General features: G+C 43.9%; 1 protein-coding gene across 2 annotated transcripts in view; it reads right to left on the bottom strand.

Moving 5' to 3' along the window:
• Nucleotides 1-3,915: 3,915 nt before the first annotated feature.
• The window catches only part of LOC124024520 (protein tyrosine phosphatase type IVA 3-like), a 90,194-nt gene continuing 73,186 nt past the window's right edge, over nt 3,916-20,923 (bottom strand). For both annotated transcript variants that reach the window (XM_046338443.1, XM_046338442.1), the window contains exon 6: nt 3,916-5,352. In XM_046338443.1, the coding sequence (XP_046194399.1) occupies nt 5,235-5,352 (118 nt within the window). In that variant the 3' untranslated portion in view covers nt 3,916-5,234. The remainder of the gene's footprint in view (nt 5,353-20,923) is intronic.

The following is a 20,923-nucleotide window of genomic DNA, read 5'->3' as shown; positions in this document are numbered from 1 at the left end:
AGTATCATGTCCACCTATAGGTTTAATCTCTGTATCAGTATCATGTCCACCTATAGGTTTAATCTCTGTATCAGTATCATGTCCACCTATAGGTTTAATCTCTGTATCAGTATATCCACCTATAGGTTTAATCTCTGTATCAGTATCATGTCCACCTATAGGTTTAATCTCTATATCAGTATCATGTCCACCTATAGGTTTAAACTCTGTATCAGTATCCACCAGTATCTCTCGTATCAGTCCACCTATAGGTTTAATCACTGTATCAGTATCATGTCCACCTATAGGTTTAATCTCTGTATCAGTATCCACCATGTTTCATCTCCAGTATCCCTATAGGTTTAATCTCTGTATCAGTATCCACCTATAGGTTTAATCTCATGTCCACTATAGTTTTAAACTCTGTATCAGTATCCACCAGGTATCATGTCCACCTAAGAGGTTTAATCTCTGTATCAGTATCATGTCCACCTATAGGTTTTAATCTCTGTATCAGTATCCACCTATAGGTTTAATCTCTGTATCAGTATCATGTCCACCTATAGGTTTAATCTCTGTATCAGTATCATGTCCACCTATAGGTTTAATCTCTGTATCAGTATCCACCTATAGGTTTAATCTCTGTATCAGTATCCACCTATAGGTTTAATCTCTGTATCAGTATCCACCTATAGGTTTAATCTCTGTATCAGTATCATGTCCACCTATAGGTTTAATCTCTGTATCCACCAGTATCAGTATCCACCTATAGGTTTAATCTCTGTATCAGTATCCACCTATAGGTTTAATCTGTATCAGTATCCACCTATAGGTTTAATCTCTGTATCAGTATCATGTCCACCTATAGGTTTAATCTCTGTATCAGTATCCACCTATATAAGGTTAGGTTTAATCTCTGTATCAGTATCATGTCCACCTATAGGTTTAATCTCTGTATCAGTATCCACCTATAGGTTTAATCTCTGTATCAGTATCCACCTATAGGTTTAATCTCTGTATCAGTATCATGTCCACCTATAGGTTTAATCTCTGTATCAGTATCATGTCCACCTATAGGTTTAATCTCTGTATCAGTATCCACCTATAGGTTTAATCTCTGTATCCGTATCATGTCCACCTATAGGTTTAATCTCTGTATCAGTATCATGTCCACCTATAGGTTTAATCTCTGTATCAGTATCATGTCCACCTATAGGTCTAATCTCTGTATCCGTATCATGTCCACCTATAGGTTTAATCTCTGTATCCGTATCATCCACCTAGGTTTAATCTCTGTATCAGTATCCACCTATAGGTTTAATCTCTGTATGTATCCACCGTTTTTATCATGTCCACCTATAGGTTTAATCTCTGTATCAGTATCATGTCCACCTATAGGTCTAATCTCTATATCAGTATCCACCTATAGGTTTAATCTCTGTATCAGTATCATGTCCACCTATAGGTTTAATCACTGTATCAGTATCATGTCCACCTATAGGTTTAATCTCTGTATCCGTATCATGTCCACCTATAGGTTTAATCTCTGTATCCGTATCATGTCCACCTATAGGTTTAATCTCTGTATCAGTATCATGTCCACCTATAGGTTTAATCTCTGTATCCGTATCCACCTATAGGTTTAATCTCTGTATCCGTATCATGTCCACCTATAGGTTTAATCTCTGTATCAGTATCATGTCCACCTATAGGTTTAATCTCTATATCAGTATCCACCTATAGGTTTAATCTCTGTATCAGTATCATGTCCACCTATAGGTTTAATCTCTGTATCCGTATCATGTCCACCTATAGGTTTAATCTCTGTATCCGTATCATGTCCACCTATAGGTTTAATCTCTGTATCAGTATCATGTCCACCTATAGGTTTAATCTCTGTATCCGTATCATGTCCACCTATAGGTTTAATCTCTGTATCCGTATCATGTCCACCTATAGGTTTAATCTCTGTATCATGTCCACCTATAGGTTTAATCTCTGTATCAGTATCATGTCCACCTATAGGTTTAATCTCTGAATCAGTATCCACCTATAGGTTTAATCTCTGTATCAGTATCCACCTATAGGTTTAATTTCTGTATCATGTCCACCTATAAATTTAATCTCCGTATCAGTATCATGTCCACCTATAGGTTTAATCGCCGTATCATGTCCACCTATAGGTTTAATCTCTGTATCAGTGTCATTGTGTATCAATGTCGGAAACACAAACTAACGTATGGGCGAATGGTTGGGATGTTCAATTCGACATGAAACTGTGTGATTGGACTGACAAAGCATAGTGAGAATGGAACATCATTTATTCTAATTATAGGGATGGAACGATTTACAGCACTAGGAGCCAAGGAGATGCAACTCCCAAAGATGCAGTTATTACATTGGAAAGTGGCAAGTACATTTTGAAAGCAAATTATACATTTGATACTAAATGAACAACGTACTGTAACCTTCTAGCTCGAGGTCCGGCGCGCTATCGACTGTGCCGCAAAAGTATGCTCGTGCGGCAGAGTCGATTTCCGCGCTTATAAACCCAGGGTCGTTACAGTACAAATATTTTCTTTACTTGCACGATCAGTAAGTAGGTGCTATTAAATGATGAAAATGAGAAGTGGGAACGTAATGCAAAACATAAATAAAATGACAAAACACTGAGACAAAGAAAAAACTTTATTTTAAATCCTGATGGATGACCGAGCAGACGGAGGCATGCAAAACAAAACAATAAGAAATGAGGATTGTAGCCTATGGCGTGATGGTAGAGACATGCTGATATCATGCATTCCAAATACTGTACATCATACAGTATCTGACAGTGTGGACTCGCCTATTATAACAACTACCAATGAAATAATAAAAACGAAAAAGCAATGGCCCTGGATGCCACGGTGAGGCTATATGAGGCTAATGTAAATACATTGAACATGTTTTGCTACATTTGCAGCACATTGAATACATTTCATTTCTAGATTGTTCTCCCCACACCAGTAAAACCATGTATTCTCCAGTTAAAATCGTGGTTGGTGCGCCGAGGTTTTCATACAATGACCAGAACACATTTTGAACCGTTAGATAGACTTGGCCTACATTGGGTGCCGGTTAATAAGGATGCTCATGCAAGACAAAGATGCATTTGAATTAGCCTACCGTCTGCACTGTGCCTTGCGTTTATCTCGGGTCCTTTCCAGAATTAGCTATATCGGACGTGCCACAGGCAAAAGACCTGCGTGATTTATATATAGACAATATCACCACGAACAAGACGTTTATATAATACAACAAAGGACATAGAATTTGCCGCTCGAGCTCTGCCCTCTTTCTCAATTGTAATTAGATTCCGTCCGGAAGTAGCCTGTATATCATACGTCATTGTTGTACAAACAGGAATGTTTGAGATAATAAAGTGATGACTTAATCTACAATATAGATGATACATGTGCCATGTTATAATCTCAAATTAACAATATGGTCATTGAAGAGGAAACGATAAATCTATTTCAGAAATTGCAAAAACTCTAATTCAGGCCAACAATGCCACTACTAATAATGTGAATAACTACACATGGCCACTAGATGGCGGCATTTGAGCTTGTTATCACAACAAGGCAAAAGTGGTTGTTTAAAATGATTCGTTCTCCCACAAGTCAACTCCTGAATAAAGCACAAAAAGGTCAGTTTACTTTAAACAATTACTTTATTTATTGTACTTCATTAACTGTGAACAATCTGAAGTGGGTTACTTCCAAGGCAGCAGATAAATGTGACAGCTTTCTTCCTAGGATACCAGTCATTCCTTCAGTACCTGTCCTTAACTGAGACTGCGTCTTGCACCCTATTCCTATTTAGTGCACTACTTTTGACCAGAGCCCATAGGACTATAGTCAAAAGTGTGCTATATAGTAGTGCACTATAAAGGGGAATAGGGTGCTATTTCAGAGGCAAGATGAGAGACATTTCTATCCACACTGACAGATACAGAGCCAGGACGTTATTTCTGAGCAGACGGTTCAGTTGGCTGTTTTTCATCCCAGAGACGACTACGGGGCACCGCCATGTTTATGTTCCCAAAGCATAGTACGCGTCCCAGATGACACCCTACTCCCTATATAGTGCACAACTTTTGACCCGGAGCCCATAGGATCAGTGCGAGTCCATGTTTTTGTGTATATTTCAAGGCATTGTAGCCCATAGACCTCTGGTCAAAAGTAGTGCACTATATAGGGAATAGGGTGCCATCTGGGACACAGACGGTGTTGCCTACCAAGCCCACCCAGGCTCAGCTGACTCCTACATGATACACTGAGATCCTTCATGTTGTACAACAGAAGCAGTCAGTGGTGAAGAATCCTAATCCCAGAGTATTTCATATCACAATGTAAAAAATATTGCTATTTAAAAAACCGGCGACTCAGCACAAAACCTCGTCCTATTTTAAGTCCCATCCCGCATCCCCATATCCTCAAGACAAGGAGACAAGGACATGATTCTAACAAGTGTTAACTTACATGCATTATGAAAACGGAGCAAGGAGCAAGATGGCTGAGCTCTGTGGATGGCATTTCAATTGAACAAAGAAGTTAACTGGATTTCCTTGAAACATTGAGATAAAAACACACAGACAGCATAAAATCTGTTATTTTTCATGATTATTTCATTCATGTCATCATGGCTAGCAGGGGCTTTCAGTTAACATGGTGTATGGTGATGCAGACCTGTTGTGACAGCTAGTGATGGGTCGGTGTGTTTCATTGACAGTGCTTTGGGTTGGGTCAGTGCTACCTAGCAGCAGGGAGGAAAGAGGAACAATCAGGCCTGGGACCAAGCTGACAGTGTTGCTGCTGGTTGAGGGGTTGGTCTGGTGGTCAATGGCGCTGTGTGTGTATGTCACAGTATGTTACAATCAGTGCAAAATAGTGTGTGTCAGTGTGTGTGTGTGTGTGTGTACTTGATGGAAATAGGGCTCGTTTGTTTTTCCTCTCTATGAGATCAATTGGCCGGCAGTTGGGGACGAACGTGTTCATTCAAAGACATCAGAGAGGAGATGGTCTCTAACAGCCCTGAGAATGAGAAGCAGAAGAATCCCAACAGAACAGTGGCAACTAACTGTCCCCATGGAAACAGACAACAGGTCAAGTCCTAAATGCATCTTAGCGGGGTGGAGGTCGGTCCAATGTTAAAGTTCATGTAGTCGTTCTATATGGGTCAGAACAGGCGGGCTGCGGGGTCACACCACATCATCACATCACACAGCACTTGTTCTTGTGTTTGTGAGGGTCTTTGAAGCGTAGTCTCTGTCTGGAGCGGTATTTCTCTAGGTAGGTCAGCTGCTTGCTGTTGATCGCTCCCCTGCGCTTCCTGAGGAGACAGAGAGAGACAGGTCTACGGTTACTCCCTACAGGAACTTCTGTTGTGTCCCAATTGGCACCCTGTTCACTACTTCTGACCAGTGTCCACTCTGGTTAAATAAAAGCAGTGCAACATTTAGGGACTAGGGGCCCACAGGGCTCTGGTTAAAAACAGTGTAACATTTAGGGACTAGGGGCCCACAGGGCTCTGGTTAAAAACAGTGTAACATTTAGGGACTAGGGGCCCACAGGGCTCTGGTTAAAAACAGTGCAACATTTGGGGACTAGGGGCCCTTTATATGTGAAGCTAAACAGCTTGACACTGTAGCCACACACACACACACACCTTTGCTGTATACAAGGGCCCTCATGTAAAGAGACAATTATAATTCACTTAGGGGATGATTTTCCCAGATCCACACGAAGCCTATTTATTCCTGGACTAAAAAGCACCTTAAATTCAGATTGTCCATTGAGCATTACGGTGCTCAGTCCAGGAAGGTAGTAGGCTTGATGTTTTTCCAGAGAACCTGACCCATAATGTAGAGCCAATGAGTGTCAGAAGAATCCAGAGGTGTGCAGAGCCCTGGCAGAGTGAAAGACACTCCCGGCTCAAACCACATAATCCTCCTCAGTACAGAGGTGTGCAGAGCCCTGGCGGAGTGAAAGACACTCCTGGCTCAAACCACATAATCCTCCTCAGTACAGAGGTGTGCAGAGCCCTGGCAGAGTGAAAGACACTCCTGGCTCAAACCACATAATCCTCCTCAGTACAGAGCATTTCAATCCCTTTCTCCCTCCTCATGATGTCCCATAATCCTCCTCAGTACAGAGGTGTGCAGAGCCCTGGCGGAGTGAAAGACACTCCCGACTCAAACCACATAATCATGTGATGTGAATCATGATGTCCCATTATCCCCCTCAGTACAGAGCGGTTCAATCCCTTTCTCCCTCCTCATGATGTCCCATAATCCCCCTCAGTACAGAGCGGTTCAATCCCTTTCTCCCTCCTCATGATGTCCCATAATCCCCCTCAGTACAGAGCGGTTCAATCCCTTTCTCCCTCCTCATGATGTCCCATAATCCTCCTCAGTACAGAGGTGTGCAGAGCCCTGGCAGAGTGAAAGACACTCCTGGCTCAAACCACATAATCCTCCTCAGTACAGAGCATTTCAATCCCTTTCTCCCTCCTCATGATGTCCCATAATCCTCCTCAGTACAGAGGTGTGCAGAGCCCTGGCAGAGTGAAAGACACTCCTGGCTCAAACCACATAATCCTCCTCAGTACAGAGCATTTCAATCCCTTTCTCCCTCCTCATGATGTCCCATAATCCTCCTCAGTACAGAGGTGTGCAGAGCCCTGGCGGAGTGAAAGACACTCCCGACTCAAACCACATAATCCTCCTCAGTACAGAGCATTTCAATCCCTTTCTCCCTCCTCATGATGTCCCATAATCCTCCTCAGTACAGAGGTGTGCAGAGCCCTGGCGGAGTGAAAGACACTCCCGGCTCAAACCACATAATCATGTGATGTGAATCATGATGTCCCATAATCCCCCTCAGTACAGAGCGGTTCAATCCCTTTCTCCCTCCTCATGATGTCCCATAATCCCCCTCAGTACAGAGCGGTTCAATCCCTTTCTCCCTCCTCATGATGTCCCATAATCCTCCTCAGTACAGAGGTGTGCAGAGCCCTGGCGGAGTGAAAGACACTCCCGGCTCAAACCACATAATCATGTGATGTGAATCATGATGTCCCATAATCCCCCTCAGTACAGAGCGGTTCAATCCCTTTCTCCCTCCTCATGATGTCCCATAATCCCCCTCAGTACAGAGCGGTTCAATCCCTTTCTCCCTCCTCATGATGTCCCATAATCCCCCTCAGTACAGAGCGGTTCAATCCCTTTCTCCCTCCTCATGATGTCCCATAATCCACCTCAGTACAGATCGGTTCAATCCCTTTCTCCCTCCTCATGATGTCCCATAATCCCCCTCAGTACAGAGCGGTTCAATCCCTTTCTCCCTCCTCATGATGTCCCATAATCCCCCTCAGTACAGAGCGGTTCAATCCCTTTCTCCCTCCTCATGATGTCCCATAATCCCCCTCAGTACAGAGCGGTTCAATCCCTTTCTCCCTCCTCATGATGTCCCATAATACCCCTCAGTACAGACCGGTTCAATCCCTTTCTCCCTCCTCATGATGTCCCATAATGTCCCCATCTAAATATACAGCTGTCAGATGAAACAGGAACAACACTAAAAAGGTTGAGTGGACTTCCACTCTCCTTAAAAACATCAAGAGACGGAAGGTGAATGTTCCTACTGCTGATGAACTGAATCTAGAGGTGAGGTGTACATACTGCCTGATGAACTGAACTGAATCTAGAGGTGAGGTGTACATACTGCCTGATGAACTGAACTGAATCTGGAGGTGAGGTGTACATACTGCCTGATGAACTGAATCTAGAGGTGAGATGTACATACTGCCTGATAAACTGAACTGAATCTAGAGGTGAGGTGTACATACTGCCTGATGAACTGAATCTAGAGGTGAGGTGTACATACTGCCTGATGAACTGAATCTAGAGGTGAGATGTACATACTGCCTGATAAACTGAACTGAATCTAGAGGTGAGGTGTACATACTGCCTGATGAACTGAATCTAGAGGTGAGGTGTACATACTGCCTGATGAACTGAACTGAATCTAGAGGTGAGATGTACATACTGCCTGATAAACTGAACTGAATCTAGAGGTGAGGTGTACATACTGCCTGATGAACTGAACTGAATCTAGAGGTGAGGTGTACATACTGCCTGATGAACTGAACTGAATCTAGAGGTGAGGTGTACATACTGCCTGATGAACTGAATCTAGAGGTGAGATGTACATACTGCCTGATGAACTGAACTGAATCTAGAGGTGAGGTGTACATACTGCCTGATGAACTGAACTGAATCTAGAGGTGAGGTGTACATACTGCCTGATGAACTGAACTGAATCTGGAGGTGTGGTGTACATACTGCCTGATGAACTGAATCTAGAGGTGAGGTGTACATACTGCCTGATGAACTGAACTGAATCTAGAGGTGAGATGTACATACTGCCTGATAAACTGAACTGAATCTAGAGGTGAGGTGTACATACTGCCTGATAAACTGAATCTAGAGGTGAGGTGTACATACTGCCTGATGAACTGAACTGAATCTAGAGGTGAGATGTACATACTGCCTGATAAACTGAACTGAATCTAGAGGTGAGGTGTACATACTGCCTGATGAACTGAACTGAATCTGGAGGTGTGGTGTACATACTGCCTGATGAACTGAATCTAGAGGTGAGGTGTACATACTGCCTGATGAACTGAACTGAATCTGGAGGTGAGGTGTACATACTGCCTGATGAACTGAACTGAATCTAGAGGTGAGGTGTACATACTGCCTGATAAACTGAATCTAGAGGTGAGGTGTACATACTGCCTGATGAACTGAACTGAATCTGGAGGTGAGGTGTACATACTGCCTGATAAACTGAATCTGGAGGTGAGATGTACATACTGCCTGATGAACTGAACTGAATCTGGAGGTGAGGTGTACATACTGCCTGATGAACTGAACTGAATCTAGAGGTGAGGTGTACATACTGCCTGATGAACTGAACTGAATCTAGAGGTGAGGTGTACATACTGCCTGATGAACTGAACTGAATCTGGAGGTGAGGTGTACATACTGCCTGATAAACTGAATCTGGAGGTGAGATGTACATACTGCCTGATGAACTGAACTGAATCTGGAGGTGAGGTGTACATACTGCCTGATGAACTGAACTGAATCTAGAGGTGAGGTGTACATACTGCCTGATAAACTGAATCTAGAGGTGAGGTGTACATACTGCCTGATGAACTGAATCTAGAGGTGAGGTGTACATACTGCCTGATGAACTGAATCTGGAGGTGAGATGTACATACTGCCTGATGAACTGAACTGAATCTAGAGGTGAGGTGTACATGCTGCCTGATGAACTGAATCTGGAGGTGAGATGTACATACTGCCTGATGAACTGAATCTAGAGGTGAGATGTACATACTGCCTGATGAACTGAACTGAATCTGGAGGTGAGGTGTACATACTGCCTGATGAACTGAATCTAGAGGTGAGATGTACATACTGCCTGATGAACTGAACTGAATCTAGAGGTGAGGTGTACATACTGCCTGATAAACTGAATCTGGAGGTGAGATGTACATACTGCCTGATGAACTGAACTGAATCTAGAGGTGAGGTGTACATACTGCCTGATGAACTGAATCTGGAGGTGAGGTGTACATACTGCCTGATGAACTGAATCTAGAGGTGAGATGTACATACTGCCTGATAAACTGAACTGAATCTGGAGGTGAGGTGTACATACTGCCTGATGAACTGAATCTAGAGGTGAGATGTACATACTGCCTGATGAACTGAACTGAATCTAGAGGTGAGATGTACATACTGCCTGATGAACTGAATCTAGAGGTGAGATGTACATACTGCCTGATGAACTGAACTGAATCTAGAGGTGAGGTGTACATACTGCCTGATGAACTGAATCTGGAGGTGAGATGTACATACTGCCTGATGAACTGAATCTAGAGGTGAGATGTACATACTGCCTGATGAACTGAACTGAATCTGGAGGTGAGGTGTACATACTGCCTGATGAACTGAATCTAGAGGTGAGATGTACATACTGCCTGATGAACTGAACTGAATCTAGAGGTGAGGTGTACATACTGCCTGATAAACTGAATCTGGAGGTGAGATGTACATACTGCCTGATGAACTGAACTGAATCTAGAGGTGAGGTGTACATACTGCCTGATGAACTGAATCTGGAGGTGAGGTGTACATACTGCCTGATGAACTGAATCTGGAGGTGAGATGTACATACTGCCTGATGAACTGAATCTAGAGGTGAGGTGTACATACTGCCTGATGAACTGAATCTGGAGGTGAGGTGTACATACTGCCTGATGAACTGAATCTAGAGGTGAGGTGTACATACTGCCTGATGAACTGAATCTGGAGGTGAGGTGTACATACTGCCTGATGAACTGAACTGAATCTGGAGGTGAGGTGTACATACTGCCTGATGAACTGAATCTGGAGGTGAGATGTACATACTGCCTGATGAACTGAACTGAATCTGGAGGTGAGGTGTACATACTGCCTGATGAACTGAACTGAATCTAGAGGTGAGATGTACATACTGCCTGATGAACTGAATCTAGAGGTGAGATGTACATACTGCCTGATGAACTGAATCTGGAGGTGAGATGTACATACTGCCTGATGAACTGAACTGAATCTGGAGGTGAGGTGTACATACTGCCTGATGAACTGAACTGAATCTAGAGGTGAGATGTACATACTGCCTGATGAACTGAATCTGGAGGTGAGGTGTACATACTGCCTGATGAACTGAATCTAGAGGTGAGATGTACATACTGCCTGATGAACTGAATCTGGAGGTGAGGTGTACATACTGCCTGATGAACTGAACTGAATCTGGAGGTGAGGTGTACATACTGCCTGATGAACTGAATCTGGAGGTGAGATGTACATACTGCCTGATGAACTGAACTGAATCTGGAGGTGAGATGTACATACTGCCTGATGAACTGAATCTGGAGGTGAGGTGTACATACTGCCTGATGAACTGAATCTAGAGGTGAGGTGTACATACTGCCTGATGAACTGAATCTGGAGGTGAGGTGTACATACTGCCTGATGAACTGAATCTAGAGGTGAGATGTACATACTGCCTGATGAACTGAATCTGGAGGTGAGGTGTACATACTGCCTGATGAACTGAATCTAGAGGTGAGATGTACATACTGCCTGATGAACTGAATCTGGAGGTGAGATGTACATACTGCCTGATGAACTGAATCTGGAGGTGAGATGTACATACTGCCTGATGAACTGAACTGAATCTAGAGGTGAGGTGTACATACTGCCTGATGAACTGAATCTGGAGGTGAGGTGTACATACTGCCTGATGAACTGAACTGAATCTGGAGGTGAGGTGTACATACTGCCTGATGAACTGAATCTGGAGGTGAGATGTACATACTGCCTGATGAACTGAACTGAATCTGGAGGTGAGGTGTACATACTGCCTGATGAACTGAATCTAGAGGTGAGATGTACATACTGCCTGATGAACTGAATCTGGAGGTGAGGTGTACATACTGCCTGATGAACTGAACTGAATCTGGAGGTGAGATGTACATACTGCCTGATGAACTGAATCTAGAGGTGAGATGTACATACTGCCTGATGAACTGAACTGAATCTGGAGGTGAGGTGTACATACTGCCTGATGAACTGAATCTAGAGGTGAGATGTACATACTGCCTGATGAACTGAATCTGGAGGTGAGATGTACATACTGCCTGATGAACTGAACTGAATCTGGAGGTGAGATGTACATACTGCCTGATGAACTGAATCTAGAGGTGAGATGTACATACTGCCTGATGAACTGAATCTAGAGGTGAGATGTACATACTGCCTGATGAACTGAATCTAGAGGTGAGATGTACATACTGCCTGATGAACTGAATCTAGAGGTGAGATGTACATACTGCCTGATGAACTGAATCTAGAGGTGAGATGTACATACTGCCTGATGAACTGAATCTAGAGGTGAGATGTACATACTGCCTGATGAACTGAATCTAGAGGTGAGATGTACATACTGCCCGATGAACTGAATCTGGAGGTGAGATGTACATACTGCCTGATGAACTGAATCTGGAGGTGAGATGTACATACTGCCTGATGAACTGAATCTAGAGGTGAGGTGTACATACTGCCTGATGAACTGAATCTAGAGGTGAGGTGTACTGATGAACTGCCTGATGAACTGAATCTAGAGGTGAGGTGTACATACTGCCTGATGAACTGAATCTGGAGGTGAGATGTACATACTGCCTGATGAACTGAATCTAGAGGTGAGATGTACATACTGCCTGATGAACTGAACTGAATCTAGAGGTGAGATGTACATACTGCCTGATGAACTGAACTGAATCTAGAGGTGAGATGTACATACTGCCTGATGAACTGAACTGAATCTAGAGGTGAGATGTACATACTGCCTGATGAACTGAATCTAGAGGTGAGGTGTACATACTGCCTGATGAACTGAACTGAATCTGGAGGTGAGGTGTACATACTGCCTGATGAACTGAACTGAATCTGGAGGTGAGGTGTACATACTGCCTGATGAACTGAATCTAGAGGTGAGGTGTACATACTGCCTGATGAACTGAACTGAATCTGGAGGTGAGGTGTACATACTGCCTGATGAACTGAATCTAGAGGTGAGGTGTACATACTGCCTGATGAACTGAATCTAGAGGTGAGGTGTACATACTGCCTGATGAACTGAATCTGGAGGTGAGGTGTACATACTGCCTGATGAACTGAATCTGGAGGTGAGATGTACATACTGCCTGATGAACTGAATCTAGAGGTGAGGTGTACATACTGCCTGATGAACTGAACTGAATCTGGAGGTGAGGTGTACATACTGCCTGATGAACTGAACTGAATCTGGAGGTGAGGTGTACATACTGCCTGATGAACTGAACTGAATCTAGAGGTGAGATGTACATACTGCCTGATGAACTGAACTGAATCTAGAGGTGAGATGTACATACTGCCTGATGAACTGAATCTAGAGGTGAGATGTACATACTGCCTGATGAACTGAACTGAATCTAGAGGTGAGATGTACATACTGCCTGATGAACTGAATCTAGAGGTGAGGTGTACATACTGCCTGATGAACTGAATCTGGAGGTGAGATGTACATACTGCCTGATGAACTGAATCTAGAGGTGAGATGTACATACTGCCTGATGAACTGAACTGAATCTGGAGGTGAGGTGTACATACTGCCTGATGAACTGAATCTAGAGGTGAGATGTACATACTGCCTGATGAACTGAATCTAGAGGTGAGGTGTACATACTGCCTGATAAACTGAATCTGGAGGTGAGATGTACATACTGCCTGATGAACTGAACTGAATCTAGAGGTGAGGTGTACATACTGCCTGATGAACTGAATCTGGAGGTGAGGTGTACATACTGCCTGATGAACTGAATCTAGAGGTGAGATGTACATACTGCCTGATAAACTGAACTGAATCTGGAGGTGAGGTGTACATACTGCCTGATGAACTGAATCTAGAGGTGAGATGTACATACTGCCTGATGAACTGAACTGAATCTAGAGGTGAGATGTACATACTGCCTGATGAACTGAATCTAGAGGTGAGATGTACATACTGCCTGATGAACTGAATCTAGAGGTGAGATGTACATACTGCCTGATGAACTGAACTGAATCTAGAGGTGAGGTGTACATACTGCCTGATGAACTGAATCTGGAGGTGAGATGTACATACTGCCTGATGAACTGAATCTAGAGGTGAGATGTACATACTGCCTGATGAACTGAACTGAATCTGGAGGTGAGGTGTACATACTGCCTGATGAACTGAATCTAGAGGTGAGATGTACATACTGCCTGATGAACTGAACTGAATCTAGAGGTGAGGTGTACATACTGCCTGATAAACTGAATCTGGAGGTGAGATGTACATACTGCCTGATGAACTGAACTGAATCTAGAGGTGAGGTGTACATACTGCCTGATGAACTGAATCTGGAGGTGAGGTGTACATACTGCCTGATGAACTGAATCTGGAGGTGAGATGTACATACTGCCTGATGAACTGAATCTAGAGGTGAGGTGTACATACTGCCTGATGAACTGAATCTGGAGGTGAGGTGTACATACTGCCTGATGAACTGAATCTAGAGGTGAGGTGTACATACTGCCTGATGAACTGAATCTGGAGGTGAGGTGTACATACTGCCTGATGAACTGAACTGAATCTGGAGGTGAGGTGTACATACTGCCTGATGAACTGAATCTGGAGGTGAGATGTACATACTGCCTGATGAACTGAACTGAATCTGGAGGTGAGGTGTACATACTGCCTGATGAACTGAACTGAATCTAGAGGTGAGATGTACATACTGCCTGATGAACTGAATCTAGAGGTGAGATGTACATACTGCCTGATGAACTGAATCTGGAGGTGAGATGTACATACTGCCTGATGAACTGAACTGAATCTGGAGGTGAGGTGTACATACTGCCTGATGAACTGAACTGAATCTAGAGGTGAGATGTACATACTGCCTGATGAACTGAATCTGGAGGTGAGGTGTACATACTGCCTGATGAACTGAATCTAGAGGTGAGATGTACATACTGCCTGATGAACTGAATCTGGAGGTGAGGTGTACATACTGCCTGATGAACTGAACTGAATCTGGAGGTGAGGTGTACATACTGCCTGATGAACTGAATCTGGAGGTGAGATGTACATACTGCCTGATGAACTGAACTGAATCTGGAGGTGAGATGTACATACTGCCTGATGAACTGAATCTGGAGGTGAGGTGTACATACTGCCTGATGAACTGAATCTAGAGGTGAGGTGTACATACTGCCTGATGAACTGAATCTGGAGGTGAGGTGTACATACTGCCTGATGAACTGAATCTAGAGGTGAGATGTACATACTGCCTGATGAACTGAATCTGGAGGTGAGGTGTACATACTGCCTGATGAACTGAATCTAGAGGTGAGATGTACATACTGCCTGATGAACTGAATCTGGAGGTGAGATGTACATACTGCCTGATGAACTGAATCTGGAGGTGAGATGTACATACTGCCTGATGAACTGAACTGAATCTAGAGGTGAGGTGTACATACTGCCTGATGAACTGAACTGAATCTGGAGGTGAGGTGTACATACTGCCTGATGAACTGAATCTGGAGGTGAGATGTACATACTGCCTGATGAACTGAACTGAATCTGGAGGTGAGGTGTACATACTGCCTGATGAACTGAATCTAGAGGTGAGATGTACATACTGCCTGATGAACTGAATCTGGAGGTGAGGTGTACATACTGCCTGATGAACTGAATCTGGAGGTGAGGTGTACATACTGCCTGATGAACTGAACTGAATCTGGAGGTGAGGTGTACATACTGCCTGATGAACTGAATCTGGAGGTGAGATGTACATACTGCCTGATGAACTGAACTGAATCTGGAGGTGAGGTGTACATACTGCCTGATGAACTGAATCTAGAGGTGAGATGTACATACTGCCTGATGAACTGAATCTGGAGGTGAGGTGTACATACTGCCTGATGAACTGAACTGAATCTGGAGGTGAGATGTACATACTGCCTGATGAACTGAATCTAGAGGTGAGATGTACATACTGCCTGATGAACTGAACTGAATCTGGAGGTGAGGTGTACATACTGCCTGATGAACTGAATCTAGAGGTGAGATGTACATACTGCCTGATGAACTGAATCTGGAGGTGAGATGTACATACTGCCTGATGAACTGAACTGAATCTGGAGGTGAGATGTACATACTGCCTGATGAACTGAATCTAGAGGTGAGATGTACATACTGCCTGATGAACTGAATCTAGAGGTGAGATGTACATACTGCCTGATGAACTGAATCTAGAGGTGAGATGTACATACTGCCTGATGAACTGAATCTAGAGGTGAGATGTACATACTGCCTGATGAACTGAATCTAGAGGTGAGATGTACATACTGCCTGATGAACTGAATCTAGAGGTGAGATGTACATACTGCCCGATGAACTGAATCTGGAGGTGAGATGTACATACTGCCTGATGAACTGAATCTGGAGGTGAGATGTACATACTGCCTGATGAACTGAATCTAGAGGTGAGGTGTACATACTGCCTGATGAACTGAATCTAGAGGTGAGGTGTACATACTGCCTGATGAACTGAATCTAGAGGTGAGGTGTACATACTGCCTGATGAACTGAATCTGGAGGTGAGATGTACATACTGCCTGATGAACTGAATCTAGAGGTGAGATGTACATACTGCCTGATGAACTGAACTGAATCTAGAGGTGAGATGTACATACTGCCTGATGAACTGAACTGAATCTAGAGGTGAGATGTACATACTGCCTGATGAACTGAACTGAATCTAGAGGTGAGATGTACATACTGCCTGATGAACTGAATCTAGAGGTGAGGTGTACATACTGCCTGATGAACTGAACTGAATCTGGAGGTGAGGTGTACATACTGCCTGATGAACTGAACTGAATCTGGAGGTGAGGTGTACATACTGCCTGATGAACTGAATCTAGAGGTGAGGTGTACATACTGCCTGATGAACTGAACTGAATCTGGAGGTGAGGTGTACATACTGCCTGATGAACTGAATCTAGAGGTGAGGTGTACATACTGCCTGATGAACTGAATCTAGAGGTGAGGTGTACATACTGCCTGATGAACTGAATCTGGAGGTGAGGTGTACATACTGCCTGATGAACTGAATCTGGAGGTGAGATGTACATACTGCCTGATGAACTGAATCTAGAGGTGAGGTGTACATACTGCCTGATGAACTGAACTGAATCTGGAGGTGAGGTGTACATACTGCCTGATGAACTGAACTGAATCTGGAGGTGAGGTGTACATACTGCCTGATGAACTGAACTGAATCTAGAGGTGAGATGTACATACTGCCTGATGAACTGAACTGAATCTAGAGGTGAGATGTACATACTGCCTGATGAACTGAACTGAATCTAGAGGTGAGGTGTACATACTGCCTGATGAACTGAACTGAATCTAGAGGTGAGGTGTACATACTGCCTGATGAACTGAATCTGGAGGTGAGGTGTACATACTGCCTGATGAACTGAATCTGGAGGTGAGGTGTACATACTGCCTGATGAACTGAATCTAGAGGTGAGGTGTACATACTGCCTGATGAACTGAATCTGGAGGTGAGGTGTACATACTGCCTGATGAACTGAATCTAGAGGTGAGGTGTACATACTGCCTGATGAACTGAATCTAGAGGTGAGATGTACATACTGCCTGATGAACTGAACTGAATCTAGAGGTGAGATGTACATACTGCCTGATGAACTGAACTGAATCTGGAGGTGAGGTGTACATACTGCCTGATGAACTGAATCTAGAGGTGAGGTGTACATACTGCCTGATGAACTGAATCTAGAGGTGAGATGTACATACTGCCTGATGAACTGAATCTGGAGGTGAGGTGTACATACTGCCTGATGAACTGAACTGAATCTGGAGGTGAGGTGTACATACTGCCTGATGAACTGAATCTAGAGGTGAGGTGTACATACTGCCTGATGAACTGAATCTAGAGGTGAGGTGTACATACTGCCTGATGAACTGAACTGAATCTGGAGGTGAGGTGTACATACTGCCTGATGAACTGAATCTAGAGGTGAGGTGTACATACTGCCTGATAAACTGAACTGAATCTAGAGGTGAGGTGTACATACTGCCTGATGAACTGAACTGAATCTGGAGGTGAGGTGTACATACTGCCTGATGAACTGAATCTAGAGGTGAGGTGTACATACTGCCTGATGAACTGAATCTAGAGGTGAGGTGTACATACTGCCTGATGAACTGAATCTGGAGGTGAGGTGTACATACTGCCTGATGAACTGAATCTGGAGGTGAGGTGTACATACTGCCTGATGAACTGAATCTAGAGGTGAGATGTACATACTGCCTGATGAACTGAACTGAATCTGGAGGTGAGGTGTATATACTGCCTGATGAACTGAATCTAGAGGTGAGGTGTACATACTGCCTGATGAACTGAATCTAGAGGTGAGGTGTACATACTGCCTGATGAACTGAATCTGGAGGTGAGGTGTACATACTGCCTGATGAACTGAACTGAATCTAGAGGTGAGGTGTACATACTGCCTGATGAACTGAACTGAATCTGGAGGTGAGGTGTACATACTGCCTGATGAACTGAATCTGGAGGTGAGGTGTACATACTGCCTGATGAACTGAATCTGGAGGTGAGGTGTACATACTGCCTGATAAACTGAACTGAATCTGGAGGTGAGGTGTACATACTGCCTGATGAACTGAATCTGGAGGTGAGGTGTACATACTGCCTGATGAACTGAATCTGGAGGTGAGGTGTACATACTGCCTGATGAACTGAATCTGGAGGTGAGGTGTACATACTGCCTGATGAACTGAATCTAGAGGTGAGATGTACATACTGCCTGATGAACTGAATCTAGAGGTGAGATGTACATACTGCCTGATGAACTGAACTGAATCTAGAGGTGAGGTGTACATACTGCCTGATGAACTGAATCTAGAGGTGAGGTGTACATACTGCCTGATGAACTGAATCTAGAGGTGAGATGTACATACTGCCTGATGAACTGAATCTGGAGGTGAGATGTACATACTGCCTGATGAACTGAACTGAATCTGGAGGTGAGGTGTACATACTGCCTGATGAACTGAACTGAATCTAGAGGTGAGATGTACATACTGCCTGATGAACTGAATCTGGAGGTGAGGTGTACATACTGCCTGATGAACTGAATCTAGAGGTGAGATGTACATACTGCCTGATGAACTGAATCTGGAGGTGAGGTGTACATACTGCCTGATGAACTGAACTGAATCTGGAGGTGAGGTGTACATACTGCCTGATGAACTGAATCTGGAGGTGAGATGTACATACTGCCTGATGAACTGAACTGAATCTGGAGGTGAGATGTACATACTGCCTGATGAACTGAATCTGGAGGTGAGGTGTACATACTGCCTGATGAACTGAATCTAGAGGTGAGGTGTACATACTGCCTGATGAACTGAATCTGGAGGTGAGGTGTACATACTGCCTGATGAACTGAATCTAGAGGTGAGATGTACATACTGCCTGATGAACTGAATCTGGAGGTGAGGTGTACATACTGCCTGATGAACTGAATCTAGAGGTGAGATGTACATACTGCCTGATGAACTGAATCTGGAGGTGAGATGTACATACTGCCTGATGAACTGAATCTGGAGGTGAGATGTACATACTGCCTGATGAACTGAACTGAATCTAGAGGTGAGGTGTACATACTGCCTGATGAACTGAACTGAATCTGGAGGTGAGGTGTACATACTGCCTGATGAACTGAATCTGGAGGTGAGATGTACATACTGCCTGATGAACTGAACTGAATCTGGAGGTGAGGTGTACATACTGCCTGATGAACTGAATCTAGAGGTGAGATGTACATACTGCCTGATGAACTGAATCTGGAGGTGAGGTGTACATACTGCCTGATGAACTGAATCTGGAGGTGAGGTGTACATACTGCCTGATGAACTGAACTGAATCTGGAGGTGAGGTGTACATACTGCCTGATGAACTGAATCTGGAGGTGAGATGTACATACTGCCTGATGAACTGAACTGAATCTGGAGGTGAGGTGTACATACTGCCTGATGAACTGAATCTAGAGGTGAGATGTACATACTGCCTGATGAACTGAATCTGGAGGTGAGGTGTACATACTGCCTGATGAACTGAACTGAATCTGGAGGTGAGATGTACATACTGCCTGATGAACTGAATCTAGAGGTGAGATGTACATACTGCCTGATGAACTGAACTGAATCTGGAGGTGAGGTGTACATACTGCCTGATGAACTGAATCTAGAGGTGAGATGTACATACTGCCTGATGAACTGAATCTGGAGGTGAGATGTACATACTGCCTGATGAACTGAACTGAATCTGGAGGTGAGATGTACATACTGCCTGATGAACTGAATCTAGAGGTGAGATGTACATACTGCCTGATGAACTGAATCTAGAGGTGAGATGTACATACTGCCTGATGAACTGAATCTAGAGGTGAGATGTACATACTGCCTGATGAACTGAATCTAGAGGTGAGATGTACATACTGCCTGATGAACTGAATCTAGAGGTGAGATGTACATACTGATGAACTGAATCTGATGAGAACCGATGAACTGAATCTGGAGGTGAGATGTACATACTGCCTGATGAACTGAATCTGGAGGTGAGATGTACATACTGCCTGATGAACTGAATCTAGAGGTGAGGTGTACATACTGCCTGATGAACTGAATCTGAATCTACTGCCTGATGAACTGAATCTAGAGGTGAGGTGTACATACTGCCTGATGAACTGAATCTGAGGTGTACATACTGCCTGATGAACTGAATCTAGAGGTGAGGTGTACATACTGCCTGATAAACTGAACTGAATCTAGAGGTGAGGTGTACATACTGCCTGATGAACTGAACTGAATCTGGAGGTGAGGTGTACATACTGCCTGATGAACTGAATCTAGAGGTGAGATGTACATACTGCCTGATGAACTGAATCTAGAGGTGAGGTGTACATACTGCCTGATGAACTGAACTGAATCTGGAGGTGAGGTGTACATACTGCCTGATGAACTGAACTGAATCTGGAGGTGAGGTGTACATACTGCCTGATGAACTGAATCTAGAGGTGAGGTGTACATACTGCCTGATGAACTGAACTGAATCTGGAGGTGAGGTGTACATACTGCCTGATGAACTGAATCTAGAGGTG

Source organism: Oncorhynchus gorbuscha, unplaced genomic scaffold, assembly GCF_021184085.1.
Source record: "Oncorhynchus gorbuscha isolate QuinsamMale2020 ecotype Even-year unplaced genomic scaffold, OgorEven_v1.0 Un_scaffold_1907, whole genome shotgun sequence".
NCBI classification, from domain to species: domain Eukaryota; kingdom Metazoa; phylum Chordata; class Actinopteri; order Salmoniformes; family Salmonidae; genus Oncorhynchus; species Oncorhynchus gorbuscha.
Note: the sequence above shows the minus strand (reverse complement) of the source record. Positions and strands in the feature narration are given on the sequence as shown.